Raw genomic sequence first — 15890 nt, 5'->3', positions numbered from 1 at the left:
GCCGGTTGGATGTGCTGCCATATTCTCTGAAACGCCTGTGGAGACGGCTTATGGTTGAGAAATGAACATTCAATGCACGGGCGACAGATCTGGTTGACATTCCTGCTGTCAGCATGCCAATTGCACGCTCCCTCATTGCTTGTGGCATCTGTGGCATTTTGCTGTGAGACAAAACTGCACATTCCAGGGTGGCCTTTTGTTGTGGGCAGTCTGAGGTACACCTGTGCACTACTCATGATGTCAGATCAGCATCCTGATGTGGCACACCTGTGAGGTGGGATGGATTATCTCAATATGGCAGATGTGCCCACTACCACACATTTGGACTGATTTGTGACCACTGTTTGGGAGGGATGGTTATATTGTGTATCTGGAATGAATTTTCGGTCTCTACGTCCATCCCATGGGGAATGGGAGCAGTAACAAAGGTGTTGCGTTTATATTTTTGTTGAGTGTATCTAAACTGTGTAGTAGTAATATGAGAAATCAGTAATCTGAGAAATGTAATTTCTCACCCTGACCGGTTGAGGCAGATGGCCGCCCCTCCCTGAGCCTGGTTCTGCCGGAGGTTTCTTCCTGTTAAAAGGGAGTTTTTCCTTCCCACTGTTGCTCATAGGGGGTCATATGATTGTTGGGTTTTTCTCTGTATGTATTATTGTAAGGTTTAACTTATTATGTAAGTGCCTTAAGTTGACTATTGTTGTGATTAAGCACTGAATAAATAATGTCTAAAACTGAAGTTGATACTTGAGGTGGTGTGTGAATAACATTTTGAAAAATTTAAATTGTGTGTGGAAAGACATTTCTTGTAGTTAAGCAAATACTTCAATGAACTCATTTTGTTTGGTAATGGAATAGGATTTAATTTAATCAGAAATCCGTACAGTAATTTTGGCTGTGGATCACAGGGTGCAGAGTGGGGGTCACCCAGAGTCATAATCCAGTGAGATATCTGCGTCACCTCTTACAGTTTTCCTGTAATCTGAGCTCAAAGATGTCAATATGTAGAGTACAGTAAAGCAAAATGGGAAGATTTTACCATCAATTTTCTCAAAAACTGTACAGTAATTTTGGCTGTGGATGACAGGGTGCAGAGTGGCGACAGCCTAGATTCATAATCCAGTGAAATATCTGCGTCACCTCTTACAGTTTTCCTGTAATCTGAGGTTAAAGACGAGGATATTAAAAGTACAGTAGAGTAAATTGTGCAAAGTTTACTATCAATTTTCTCAAAAACCGTACAGTAATTTTGGCTGTGGATCACAGGGTGAAGAGTGGCGACAGCCTAGAGTCAGAATACAGTGAGATATCTGCGTCACCTCTTATAGTTTTCCTGTAATCTGAGGCCAAAGATGTCAATATGTAGAGTACAGTAAAGCAAAATGGGAAGATTTTGCTATGAATTTTCTCAAAATCCATACAGTAATTTTTGCTGTGGATCACAGGGTGCAGAGTGGGGGTCACCCAGAGTCATAATCCAGTGAGATATCTGCGTCACCTCTTACAGTTTTCCTGTAATCTAAGCTCAAAGATGAGAATATATAGAGTACAGTAGAGTAAATTGTGCAAAGTTTACTATCAATTTTCTCAAAATCCGTACAGTAATTTTGGCTGTGGATCACAGGGTGAAGAGTGGAGATGGCCTAGATTCATAATCCAGTGAAATATCTGCGTCACCTCTTACAGTTTCCCTGTAATCGGAGATCAAAGATGTCAATATGTAGAGTACAGTAAAGCAAAATGGGAAGATTTTACCATGAATTTTCTCAAAAACTGTACAGTAATTTTGGCTGTGGATGACAGGGTGAAGAGTGGCGACAGCCTAGATTCAGAATCCAGTGAAATATCTGCGTCACCTCTTATGGTTTTCCTGTAATCTGAGCTCAAAAATGAGAATATATAGAGTATAGTACAGTAAATTGTGCAAAGTTTACTATCAATTTTCTCAAAATCCGTACAGTAATTTTTGCTGTGGATCACAGGGTGCAGAGTGGGGGTCACCCAGAGTCATAATCCAGTGAAATATCTGCGTCACCTCTTACAGTTTTCCTGTAATCTGAGGTTAAAGACGAGGATATTAAAAGTACAGTAGAGTAAATTGTGCAAAGTTTACTATCAATTTTCTCAAAAACCGTACAGTAATTTTGGCTGTGGATCACAGGGTGAAGAGTGGCGACAGCCTAGAGTCAGAATCCAGTGAGATATCTGCGTCACCTCTTACAGTTTCCCTGTAATCTGAGCTCAAAGATGAGAATATATAGAGTACAGTAGAGTAAATTGTGCATATTTACTATGGATTTTCCCAAAAACCGTACAGTAATTTTGGCTGTGGATCACAGGGTGAAGAGTGGCGACAGCCTAGAGTCAGAATCCAGTGAAATATCTGCGTCACCTCTTACAATTTTCCTGTAATCGGAGCTCAAAGATGTTAATATGTGGAGTACAGTAAAGCACAATGGGAAGATTTTGCTATGAATTTTCTCAAAATCCGTACAGTAATTTTGGCTGTGGATCACAGGGTGCAGACTGGGGGTCACCCAGAGTCATAATCCAGTGAAATATCTGCGTCACCTCTTACAGTTTTCCTGTAATCTGAGGTCAAAGATGAGGACATTAAAAGTATAGTTGAGTAAATTGGGTAAATTTTATTGTTAATTTTCTCTGAATCATACAGTAATTTGGGCTGTGGATCACAGGGGGGAAAGTGGAGATACACTAAAAATGGGAGTGGATTGTGAAGTAAAATAGTGTCAGGACACAAAACACTGCGTTTCTAAGCCGGTCTTCACCCATACCGTAATATACGTAAGAGTAGTGCAACCACATTTTCGGTGCGGCTGGCGGGGCGGCTAGCTTGACTGCGACTTCGTAAGTGAGGGCTCACTTGACCGCAGTCTGGACTGCACGATCGCGCACCGTCAGGTGGAGATAGGAGCCTCCTCCCTGGTCTTCTGCTGGCGAGATTCCCCATCCCGGAAGAGGAGTTCCTCTCCTGTCTCTTTCAGCTCAGGAGAATTTGCCCGCGTGTTGCTGGACTGTGAGAATTAGGACCCTGGGGGGAGTTTTTAGCATAGGGAAAAACATTCATTCAGCTTTGTGTTTTTAGTGTTTAAATCATTCCGGCCGGCCGGGTTTTTAGCGGGTTGCAAACACTATTTTTATTGTATACGGGGATTTTAGCTTGTATTTGTGACTCTGGCTGTGTTTTTTTTTTTTTTGTTTTTTTATGGAAAATAAATGATGTGTTTGACGCCAGCTAAGTTTCTGTGCTCTGAGCGCTGACCCACTCACTCCCCTTTCTGCTTGTATGTATACAGACGTGGTGGTGAAGATTTAGGTCCACCAGTTTAGCGGCTACAAGTATATAAAAGGTGTTCTTTTATTTAATGGAGTTAGACTAGTAGATATGTCTGTTTGTTGTCATTTGTATAATGTCTTCTTGACCTCATAGCTGGGAAGTCACACGTGTAACTAGCATGAATAAAGTCTGCATTCTATTTACGTTTTGGGCATGTGGGCTCATTTATATTATTAGTTCCATATGTGGCTTTTCCACTATATGGCACAACACATGCCATAAAAAAGATGATAGTCCAGCCGCTCTTACATCACCGAGGGCAGTTATGTGCAGTAAATGGGAGTGGAGCAAGGTTATAATCCAAGATGCATCTCTCCCAGTGATGAGTAACAACAATAATAACCAACATACAGCTGCTAAAGGCAACAGTCATCACCCTCATGCTTAAAGATGCCAACATAGGTAAGAAAATAGGAAATAACTTGTAAACAGAATAATAATAACAACCTAGTTTATAGTATTTTTTATCATGCACATAGTCTAAATTTAGTATCAGTGCGTTTTCATGTGAAAGAAAAACAATCAGTGTTCATCATCATACACAGAGAAGCTGAGGTCAGCAGGGGGAGGACATAATCAGTCTGGTCATGTTTCCTACGCATAGCCTGCCACCTTGTGTTGAGAATCTATATTAAATCATATAGCGTTCGAGCTACCGTAAGTAAACTCTCCAATGTATAGTTTGCATTTTTTCCCCCTAAATATAATACTAATGTGTAGTGCAAATTGCAATACATGTTGCATATTACAGTTTAAAAATTAGCTTGGGTCTTGCTACAATTAAAAGCTGCCGTTACCAGCACTGCTTGATCAAATATTTAAATAATTTAACTCATCAAAGCACCTCAGCTGTGGTAATAAGTAAAGAAATAGATGAATTAATTAAGTATATACAATAGAACTTTAATTTAAGCATATATAATTGTTCCCAGGTCAGAATTCTTTTTAAGTGATCTATTGAAGGTGCAATAATTAAGTGTATATAACAAGAGAATAGATCGTAAATGCCAATTTTTATATCATTATTTATTTATTTATTTTTAAACCCCACCAACAACACTAATATAGAAGTAGGCTAATTCTTCATACAGTAAAAGTTTATAGATGACCAGCTCTGGCTATTTTTTACACTTTTTCCTAGACTGAGCCCGCCTTTATCATGTGTTATTTGGTTTCCTTTACTCGTCATTACAGAGATTAAATAATGTAATGATTAAGACAGGCATTTTAAAATTTTTATCTAATTGTTTGCATCTTTAAAGTATTTTGAGTTTCTTCCTAAAACGCTTTACTCAGCATCCATTGTTTTTGTTTAAATTAGGGCTCTACAAAACAAGATTTCCTCTGAATAATTCATAGCCTTTGTCGTTAAATGCAATCAGTTTATGGGGCAGCTCAGAGGTTATGTAGCACATATTTCCCGCTGTGCTCTGTTGTATGCACGAGGCCGGAGGCGTCCGCGGATCACTCCAGGCCACGTTTTTACGTCACCTGCCACCATGTTGGATCCGGAAGTGGGCAGAGTCTGCAGGAATCTCGAGCCCAGCTGAACGTTAGCCGTCGGCTTCGCTCGATCGGTCCACCGCTTTCCGATTTTCACCTCTAACCTTCAGGTTACATGCTGCGTGGCTCTCTTGCTGGTCGAAGTCGGCGCCTTTCTTCGGATTTTATCGTTTTTCGGCATCAGCTATGAGTACTCTCACGCAGAGAACATCGGGCCTCGTCCAGCGGCGGACCGAGGCCATTCGCAGCGCCGCCGCCGAAAAGGAGAAGGAGTCCGGCGGTGAGGAGGACGAAGTGCGCCGCGGGGAGGAGGAAGACGACGACAAAGGGGACTCAAAGGAGACCAGACTGACGCTAATGGAGGAAGTGTTGCTCTTGGGCCTCAAGGACCGAGAGGTGAGCGCTGTTTTGCAGTCCAGCTTAGCAGGCTGGCTAGTAACTTAGTCGCTACACTTGACATTAACTAATGTTAGAGTTTACTGTGCGTCACCAGTCGTGGTTGTCAACAAAGCCAACTCTGGTTTATTAAAGCGCTAGTTAAAAGTTTCCCGGAATGCTGTGTTCATGTAGCACATCTGGAAGTGTATTGATTCACAGTGTGTCGTTGCTAAGCTTGCTAGCAGATGTCATGTAGCTTGTATTTAAGCGCATCGAAATGTTTTGCGCTGCGTTTTGTTGTTGGCTCTCAAGGTTACAGAAAAAAATGGGGGGTGGTGGAGAGTGAAAACAATTATCAGGTTTGTTGAGCTTCTTAGCTCGGGTTTCTCCAAGCGTTCACTTGACAACTCGCCAGCGAGTCACCGCTTTCCTTTTCATCTCGCTTTGCTTCAGCTCCTTCCAACACGTCAGCTAAGTTAGCGAGTGTGTTTTTTTTCTCCACCCAGGGCTACACGTCTTTCTGGAACGACTGTATTTCTTCCGGCCTTCGAGGTTGTATGCTTGTAGAGCTGGCTCTCAGAGGGAGGTTACAGCTGGAGGCGTCCGGTGTGCGAAGGAAAAGCCTGCTGGCAAGAAAGGTGAGAACTATTATATTGCGATGTTTGTGCGTGTGTGTAGGGGGGAAAAGGACCAGTTTGTCCGGTTAAATGCTTTGACGTAGTGGACACTTGACACTGTTTGCTTTTCTTCTGACGAAGAAGGAAGCATTTTTTTTTGTCGGGAGATTTACACCTAGTTATCTATGTAATTCCTCCTCACACAGGGTGTGTCTACATCACAATTCCACAGACAGCAGCCATCATTATTAAAATGTTTACCTTTCTCTGGCAAGGTGATCTGCAAGTCAGATGCTCCAACAGGAGACGTGCTGCTGGATGAGGCCTTGAAACACATTAAAGAAACTCAGCCTCCAGAGAATGTCCAGAGCTGGATAGAGCTACTGAGTGGTGAGCTAAGGACTGCTGTATTTGTTAGCCAAACCTAGTGGTGATCTGCTTATTGTTTCACCTTTTCGGTCACATAGGTGTCTAAAATGTTGGGGCGGAGGAGTACTGGTTGCTTATGTGCAATGTAATGTCACATTTGTCAGTAGCAGGATTAATTGATTTTTAAAATTGTTTTAAAAATACCTTGTAGTGCCCCAAGTGGCAATTGTTGGAAATGCAGTAGATAATTAGGGATGCACCAATCTGTCAGTAGATGTCAGTCTTGGTGTTCGTTGTGTGAGATGACATTCACCAATGGCAGTAGTTAGCGTTTATCTGTAGTCCCAAAACTTTTCCAAGATGGATAAATATCAAAAGACTGTGTAATGATGAAGATTTATTACACTTTAAACATTTATTTTTAATTAAATTACATTTACATTTTGTGCACTGTCACAGTCTGCAAAATGTAACAAAATATAACAATGGGTGCATCCTTTATAAAAGCAACACAGGAAGCATTTTTGGCTCCTGTTCTCAGCTAAGAACCTTAAAGGGGAAAAATGACCTCGGCATGCACGTCATTTATTTTGTTGCGTCTGAAAGCCCATCTCAATGTTGTCACGTAGGCGAGACCTGGAATCCGCTCAAGCTGCACTATCAGCTGCGAAATGTCAGAGAACGTCTGGCCAAAAACCTGGTGGAGAAAGGTGTCCTCACCACAGAGAAGCAGAACTTCTTGCTTTTTGATATGACCACGCATCCGCTTACCAACAGTACCATTAAACAGGTATGCAAATGTTCACTTTGTTCTGCAATCATGATCAAAATTTTGATTCAAGCATCATTGCATATCATTAGTGGGGGAGGTTTGTGTTTTTTAGTTTGCGTGCGGGAACTGTCAGCTATTTAGGGGCATGTTAGTCACACCCTCAACTTCATTTGATAGAGGTTTGACCTATATTTGCACTTTTTTTTTCTTCACTGGATTCAGTTAAAGTAGAGTTGACAAACTGCACAAGTATTAGTGCAAAAGGGGTAATATTCCCCTCTTATATATTGTCTCATATTTTAACTGGATGGCAAATCATTTTCACTTCATGGTTGTATAGTTAACAACCTTGATTTTGGTCTAGCATTAAAACAAGCAGCTATAGGAGGACAAGAAGTCTGGCAGCGATATATGCTTATTAGTTAGCTGTAACATAACCTTCTATGCAAAAAACCAACTGTTTAGTTTCCGGCCTCGAGAGGCTAAAGCAAACTTCCTGTCTGACTGCTGAAGGGGTTAAAGTCTTGCTAAACATGAAGCTACAAATGTGACTTTAAAAAAAAAAAAGTTTTTATTTTAGTTATTTAATTATTTATTTTGTTGTTTATGATATTTGTATACGTGCAGAACTGTGTGAACTTTGGTTTTATGTTAAAGTGCTTTATAATAAAGGTATGGTGTGGTACAGATTCTGAGTTAGAGCCTGAATAGTGTAATGATCTAATTGAATCTAATTCACATTAATTCTAACTATAAAACTCTATAATATTTACTGTTACTACCTGCAGCGCCTTGTCAAGAAGGTCCAGGACTCTGTTTTGGAGAAGTGGGTCAACGATCCCCACCGCATGGACAAGCGGGTTCTGGCCCTGATTCTGCTGGCTCACTCGTCCGATGTTCTTGAGAATGCCTTTGCCCCGCTCCAAGACGAACAGTACGACCTCGCCATGAAGAGGGTTCACACTCTGCTAGAGCTGGAGCCAGAGAAAGAGAGCGCTAAGCCCAATGTCAATGAACTAATGTGGGCCGTGGTGGCCGCCTTTACTAAATGAAAGCACCTGATTGGTTGGACTGAAAGGTGGTCTGTATTATTTAATTGGCTGAAGGACTTAATGAGACAGACTTCACTCTAATGAGACAATCTGTTTTGGTTGGGGAGCTTGTTTAGACATCTCTTCTGGATGATATTTTGGTGGTAGTCCATATTAACACACAGTCTTGATCGGTGGTGGGCTTCACCAAGCTAACAGTGGGACGGGCTAGATGACTCTCTAAAATGGAAACGACTGGCTGCTTTCACACAAGTGAGGTACATCATCTGCCACTGCAAAGGATATACTTATACAAACATCAACACTACATACAGGTGGGTTTCTATTCGTTAGATGACATCGGAGAGCACAGTAGCTGGCAACAGTAGTCATGGTGAATATGAAGATATTGACTGGGGCCGAGTTTCCCTTCAGCACAGAGGAAACGTCATCTCTTCATCACTTCAAGATCTCCATACCCTGCCACATGCTAACGCGAGGACAAAGGATGAGCAACGCTCTTTCTGCTCTCGCAGGTCTCCCGCTTCCACCTGTTCGTTTCCACTTGAGTTAAGAACGCATCTCTGGGTTCCCATTATTACAGACTACCTGACTGTGTCAGATTCATTTTGTCCTTGCTTTAATTTTTCTTTCCTCCTTTCCCCTCAATGCCTCTTGAGGGGGAAAAAGGGGCTAAACACAAGTTCAGTTCCTTCACCAGTAAGTGTGAGATCATTCGGCCCTTATAGAGATTTAAAATGTGCAATCTAACAAAGCTCTCATTAGTTTACTGGTTTTTCAAGGGTCCATTCTGTGTGTAGAGAACGCAGCTAGTCTTCCGTTTCTGTTTCTGTTGCTGATCGATGCTTGGAGTAGCCTGCCATTAATTAACTTTTTGCACAGCTGCTAGCCCTGCAGGTAGGTTAGTATTTATAGGAGTCTTCTCGGGTTGTGTAACCCACTTGTGACAAAGGGATTTGATGATTATAAACTTTAGAAACTATGGTAAAGGAGAAAAAAACGACAACAAAAAATCTCAATCCAGCTCTATAAATATAAAAAATTAAAAAAACAACAAAATAAATAATTCCCTTGGTGATTTAAAAAAAAATGCTCCTGCTACTTATATTTCTAAATGTGAATCGAGATGTAAAGATGCAGGGGGAAAAGAGTAGTGGTCGAATTTGGATATTTAAAAAAACCCTCTGTGACACTTACTGTGATCATTAGTGTTTACTCATACATATTAAGGATTTGTTAGCCAAGCAGGTTAGCTATTTTAGTTACTACAAAAACATATTTTCTCACTTAAAACTAGTGGTATGTAGACATAGAAGTGCTATTTAGGTTTAACAATATTTTCATTTCCCTGAAAATTGACAAAAATATTAGTTGAATTTCCTTTTGTCATCGTAGTTAGTATAAAAAAAACAACCCAAAAACAAAACAGAAAGTTAGAGGCAAGTCTTGTGTAGGAGTTTCCACACATGACTAATCGACAAGCATAACCTGTTTGCATTTCCTCTGAAGAAATCGTCCTGACATGATCATGTGATTTATTCCAGTTGTTACTTTTAGAGGTAAGTGAGAAAATGTGTTGTGTAGTTATGGAAAGTCAAGACTTTCCATGTATCTCAGCTTAATTGTCATTTCATGATTACATGCTCTTTTTGTTCTGTTTAATCGGCCCCTGTGGGCATGTTGTATGGTTTGATACATGGAAATGATGGCGGAGGTTACATGGGGTCTTGGTAAATCCCTGTTTATGACTGAAACATCTTAATGTCTAATGGAGAGGAAATGAACTCCAAACACGCTTTGGTCTGGGAAAAACTTGTTTCATTGTAAAATTATGATTATAAAAACACCGTCTGATCAATGTGGTCTGTGTATGAAGTTACATCGCCTTTCTTCTACCTGCACAGTACCAGTGGGTATGAAGAACTGTTGAGACACGTTTACAGCAACAAGACCATGCTTGTTCTCGGTGGAGGGCTGGGATGTTTGTGGATGTAGCTACAGAGAAAACGGCTTGTATGTAATTATTAATCATTTTATGTGTACGGTCTAATTGAATTCAGTGAAAGGGATCTCTCCTATCCTCTATAATTCTGTATGCTTTTTGTATTACCACAAAAAAATAAACTAAGGATCCTTTAAGTGCCTGAATTTATAATGTTTTGCTGCAGTTTTTCTTTCAGAATTTATGGTTAAAAACGGGCTTGCTCTTATCAAGATTTTGATCCCTTAGGTAGATCGTCTGATTCTAGCACTAGTTGGTAGATGAATCTCTTCAGTGAATATAAACCTTTGCAAGATTTGTTCAGTGATCAAAGGGGAAAAAAATGTTGGTACTTGTTTTCAGTGGTAGAAGTGTGCTTCTAATAATCAGTAGGTAACAAATAATTGATAATAGGTTGTAGAAATTATATTTATGACAGAAAGTTGATCAGTTTCTTTCTTTAACTTAAAAGCCTACACATCAGTCTCTGAAATTCATTAACTAACATGAGCCAATTTGTTACCTTTGTGGAACAGTTTGGGTTTTTTTTAGTGATCTCAACCAAGAAATGGTATGCGACAGCATTTCCCATCAGACTAAACTTCTTTTGCAACTTCCAGTTGCAATGATTACAGGGATCTCATGTTACCTTATCATTCTTTGTGAACTCTTCGCTTCAGCTACACAGTTTCCATTACAAACATGGGAGTGGCTTCTTGCCTAACTCTTATCAGGAAGCAAATTATTTCTGGGATGTGCAGGTGAAAACATGAAATGAAACTAAGGTGAATCGTTTTATTGGGGGGAGAGTAACACACACACAAAGAGTTCCCTGAAGCTATTTAACCTTTAAATACAATGAAACTTGGATGCATTTTATGTTTGTATTTTTAACAATAAATATAATTTTTTAATAAGTGGGTAGTCAACTTTCTTTGAGGCCAGAAGTTTGTGAACCACTGCTTTAAACAGAAATTTCACCATTTTGTACCATATTGACAATGTGTATGTGAACTTTGTCAGATCGATGTATTTCACAGCAAACGTATTCTCAAAGTTGGAGAACACCGGCCTTCCTAATTGTGTTACTAGATGCTCAATTATCCAGGTAAGGAAACCCCAAAAAGTTAATTCTCTGCATTCAGGTAGATGTCGCGTTTTCCTCAGTCATCCAGGTGACTTCCTCAGTGTCAGCTGACTGCAGGTTTCCCCAGCCTTACAAACGGCACATTTGCATGATGACCGAAACTATCACCACTAGTCAACAATGACCTGTGAGGTCAGTTTCATGATCGTTAGTATGCAAGTTGTCGTCACCATTGATCACTGACCATCGATCAATGGCTATGAGTACCATCCACAGAGAGTTGGGGAATGGCAGCGATGTAAGAAGGTGAAAGATGTACGCTTGGTCCACTGGAAACACTACGTCCAGATGAACAGAATCCATTGTTGGTGGGAATTCAGTTTAAAATGAGGTAGCAGCAAAGCAGAGCTGTGTAAAGTTAAAAATATAAATACAGCTAGTTCTTAGACATGTAAATAAATTGTTATAAGACAGATTTGAAGGCGGAACGAATGCCAGCAGGATGAATTCTTTAAAAATGTCTGCAGTTAAGTACAGCCAAGATCCATTACTCTTTGACCTAAACCTGGGCTGGAAGACAGCTGCCTGCTGATGTACTCCAACACCTGTAAAGCCTTATGAGCCACGACTACATGTTTGGAATCCAAAAGATTTTAAACGCCTAATGTTTCCAGATTAGTTAGGTTTGCAGCACTTGGCAAGCAGATAATCATGTCCAATTTGTTTTGTTTTTTTCCCCTAAATCTTAGATCAGAACTAGTTCCCAGAGAGACACATGATTGCTGCCTAACACTGAAATTAGATAGTTGGTGTTACACTCGTTGTTTTCATGCCTGCTACCACAATTCAGAATGTCTGCTGTGGGCACAATAGCTGTGGATGTGGAGTTAGAAACCCTTTTTAATCTAGTCATAAGTTTGCTTGGCGTCAGCTGCTCTTACAGAACCTGACACCAGCTGTCTCAAGTAACTAAAAACACAACGCTTATACTATTTAATAACAGACCCACCATCAGTAAGCCTTCTAATTCAGTTTTAACCATTTTCTGATCATAAAAAATGTGCATTGTTTGTATTCTTAACTACATTCACAAACTGCTTTCTGTCATAGCCACCATACAAACAGATACTACACATGACCAAGTAATACATTTACTGAATGTATATCTTTTAATGAACTGTTCATGACACACTTCCACTTATGCTGACATTTTTTAAATGCATTTTAAGTAGATTCACAGAATTTATAGATTCACAAGTGTCATTTCCTTTAGGTCCAAGTCAGTTAGTCTAAATGTCACACCTTAACCTATAACAGAGCCAACATGCATGAATGTCCACAGATAGTATACGGTGTATATACATGTGACAATCATCATCTTTAGCAGATATCACCCATTCTGAAGCTCCTGTTCGATCCAGTTCGTCACCGATCTGTATCAGCGGATCAACAGCATCCCACAAGTTTTCCTCTGGAGAGCTCCCGTCTTCCTTTTTGAGTCCACTGCCAGTCCAAATCCAGCGACTCCAGCAAGATGTGTCCACAAACATATGTACATCCCACTTACGGCTACCATATTGCCACCAGTTATGAGTCTATATATGAGACCCGTCTTTAATGTTAGGCTCACGGCCAGTCAGATTTACAGCACACGCTTCCTCTTGATGAGCTCTCACATCATGTCTCACTTGACATTTGCGACAGTCTTGTAGTGCTTGATAAGTATTTCCAGCAGTTTGTATTTCCAGTAGAGTTCATCACCGGCTTTACGAAGCTCGCGTGCGCAGAGTTCAACAGCGGCAGCAGCTCCTGAGGGTCTGTCTGAGGGAAGAAGACATCGGAAAGATCATATCAGTCGATTGCTCGCAATCTGTTAGTAAACTATCGGGCTTAACTAAAACTTCCTCAATCAGATCGGTTTATATATTCACCTTTGCTGGCCATTTTCTCAACGATAATAGTCCGAAAACGAGAAGCGCTTCACGGGATCGTTTTGCTTCTTCAGTGTTGAGACTTGATGTTCAGGAACAGGTTTGACCTATTGATAGCCCAGACTGCCTTTTAAGCATGCTATACGTCACACACATGCTCAGAAAGAAATCCCCCGTTGGTCACGAGTCAACTTCTTCCTCCTCCTACTTTGTTTACGAGCGTCTACAATCAGTATTGTTAAAGGTTAAAATGGTTAAAACTTAGTATGTTTGCACTTTACTAAAGATATATACCCTGCCCTATTTTTTTCCCCGATAGTCACATTTAAGAATAACACAGAGAATAGAAATGGACACGTACATATGTTTTTAAAAAAGTTAGAAGTCTCAGAATGAGCTCATAACCAAATGAAATAGAAAGAAAAACAACATCTGAACCAGTTCCACCGTGTCACACGAAGCAACATTTCATCAGACCAGTTTGTTGACTGCAAAAAGCTCACAAACCAACCATAAAGAAAACAGTACAGACTGTACGACAACAGTTCACAGCCACACTTTATGTCCTACCTGGCCGATAAGATTAGATATTTAGAAACAGTATTCTTTTCACCATGTACAGGACAGATATCATTGGACGTATTATATAAACACAAACACAGAATATTTAAAATAACAAGCTGCAGAAAATGTTTCTTTTACATCAAAACCTTGCATTAACCGGTGTCACGCAAGTTTCCGTGACTGAATTAATGCAAAAACAAACAAGGCCAACACCACTCTAATCACGTTACACACACCAGGCACGTGACCTGTTTACACTAGACGGTGATGAAAAACTTGGTGACGTGGAAGACAAAGATATGTGCATTGCGCTTCTTCCTTAAAAGTGCACTATTTGCATTTGTGCTTAGTACAAGCACCATGAACTTGTTTGGGCATACCTTCTCCTTTCGTACGAAATGGGAAGTACGATAGTCGTATCACCTGACCACCGACGCTTAGAGAGTTGCAGTATTATTTCTTTATTTAAGGAAAAAGTATTTACTTTTGAGAACTGAGTCTAAACTTTAAGATTAAGAAATTTAGATTATTGAAAATGCCACAATATAAATGTTTAATGTATGTGGCATCTTGGGTCTGTTAATACCATGCATTTACGCATGCAGACAAGGTCAAGACTGCCTGTGAAAGGTCAAAGCGAGTATCAGAGTAAGGAAGAAAGTTAAAGTGACTTTAAACGTGACGTGGTTGTTGGTGTCTGACGGGCTGGCCAAGAAATTTCAGACACTGTTGATCTACTTGGATTTCCCCACACGCCACCATCTCTGGAGTTTTAGTAAGAAAAACAGAAAATATCCACTCAGCTTAAAGCAAAAGAGGAAATTTCGGCCTCAACTCCCAGTGGCTTGCCATGATTAGACAGCAGAATATTCGAAAACTGTTGCCTGGCCTGAGTCTCGATGACCACAGTGTACCAATCTTCTAATCCTGCTTCCAGCCTCTATGCCACAAATAATCAATAAAGCCACACTGAAGGCAACTAATGAAGTTTCAGCTAAGTATAAGTCAGCAGTTTAGCCAAGTGGCTGCCAAACACATGGTGGGCCTCCCTTTAAATGGTCATGTAATTAAGAGCAAATTTAGATTAAGAGCAAATTTTAAATTACATTTCTGCATTAAAAAAAAACATATAGAGAGTGAAAAATTATGTACGATATATTTATGGTGAATTAAAAGCCGAATTATACATGGTATATTAAAATGTCCTCATGCTACCTAAAAACAGGCTAAAATCACCTAAAAGCATCACATCATTTTAATGTCACTGCTTATAGCAGAAACAGGCATGTATTAGTATAGTAATATAGTTTGTATACACTTGTATAATTCTATGTATATTTTTTATGTCTCTATATATAATACTTGTATGGCAATAAAGCAATTTTAAACGTTAGATGGAAAATGTCTTTATATTTTAATTACTGTACCGCTACTATTATTGTACTACACTACTATTACTGTAAACATACTTAAATGGGGGAACTCTAAGTGGCACCACTGCACATTTCACACATGCTGCTAGTTGTCCACAGAGCTCAGAAGTGACATGGTTACAGCAGGTGTGTCGCTGCTGCTGATAACAGCATTGTTAAATATACTGGCCTTTTATTGCCGTGTCCTTAAGGTATATGTTTTGAATGTAAATCAACAGGCTTATCATGGTTTCTCTCTTGTGCAGTCTTGTGACCTTTTGTATGAAATTTTTTGTTGTTGTGCAACATCTCTGAGAGGAAATCACCCCATTAATGTTCCACTTCATGGTTGGGGTGTGTGTGAATGACGTTGCTTTGGTGGAAGTAAATAAATAAATAAATTGGAAAACACATTGGCTTTTTGGGGCTTTCACGGGTAGGTTTGAAGTCGGTGCTTGTGTTATTTGTGATGGGAGCAGGTAGCTTGTGTGAACAAAAAAGGGAGTTGACAGGCTTTGACCTTTGTTTGTGTAAATACTGACAAAAGAAGAGTACACAGATGTGACATTAATAGTCAAGCTGTTCTTTAAATAAGCCATTCATGCCATCTGGGTTGAAGTAAATTCAGATCATTTAATGTAAAAATTCTTAGGAAATGTGACTTTACCTAAAGGTATGCATATATGTGATGGGGAAAATCTGAAGTGGCATGTTTTAAAATTTATGAGAATAGGACGTCATAGCTCGTTTACTGAGACACGTGTAAACACTTCAGTAAAGTCTGCTTCAGTTACTATCGTCACATATTCAGAGGTATTCAGGTAGAAAGAGGAGAGGCTCACCCACCTGTTCTGACTTGGTGCAAA

General features: G+C 39.9%; 1 protein-coding gene across 1 annotated transcript; it reads left to right on the top strand.

Moving 5' to 3' along the window:
- Positions 1-4846: 4846 nt before the first annotated feature.
- LOC101471956 (Golgi phosphoprotein 3) lies at positions 4847-10188 on the top strand. Its single transcript, XM_004549723.6, has 5 exons — positions 4847-5257; positions 5746-5877; positions 6132-6246; positions 6855-7015; positions 7786-10188. The coding sequence occupies exons 1-5, from the start codon at positions 5048-5050 to the stop codon at positions 8047-8049; spliced, it is 882 nt and encodes a 293-aa protein (XP_004549780.1). The 5' UTR covers positions 4847-5047; the 3' UTR covers positions 8050-10188.
- The last annotated feature ends 5702 nt before the right edge of the window (positions 10189-15890 follow it).

Source organism: Maylandia zebra, linkage group LG7 (genome assembly GCF_041146795.1).
Source record: "Maylandia zebra isolate NMK-2024a linkage group LG7, Mzebra_GT3a, whole genome shotgun sequence".
In the NCBI taxonomy this organism is placed as follows: Eukaryota; Metazoa; Chordata; class Actinopteri; order Cichliformes; family Cichlidae; genus Maylandia; species Maylandia zebra.
The sequence above is the reverse complement of the archived record's forward strand: the minus strand, read 5'-3'. Positions and strand labels throughout refer to the sequence as shown.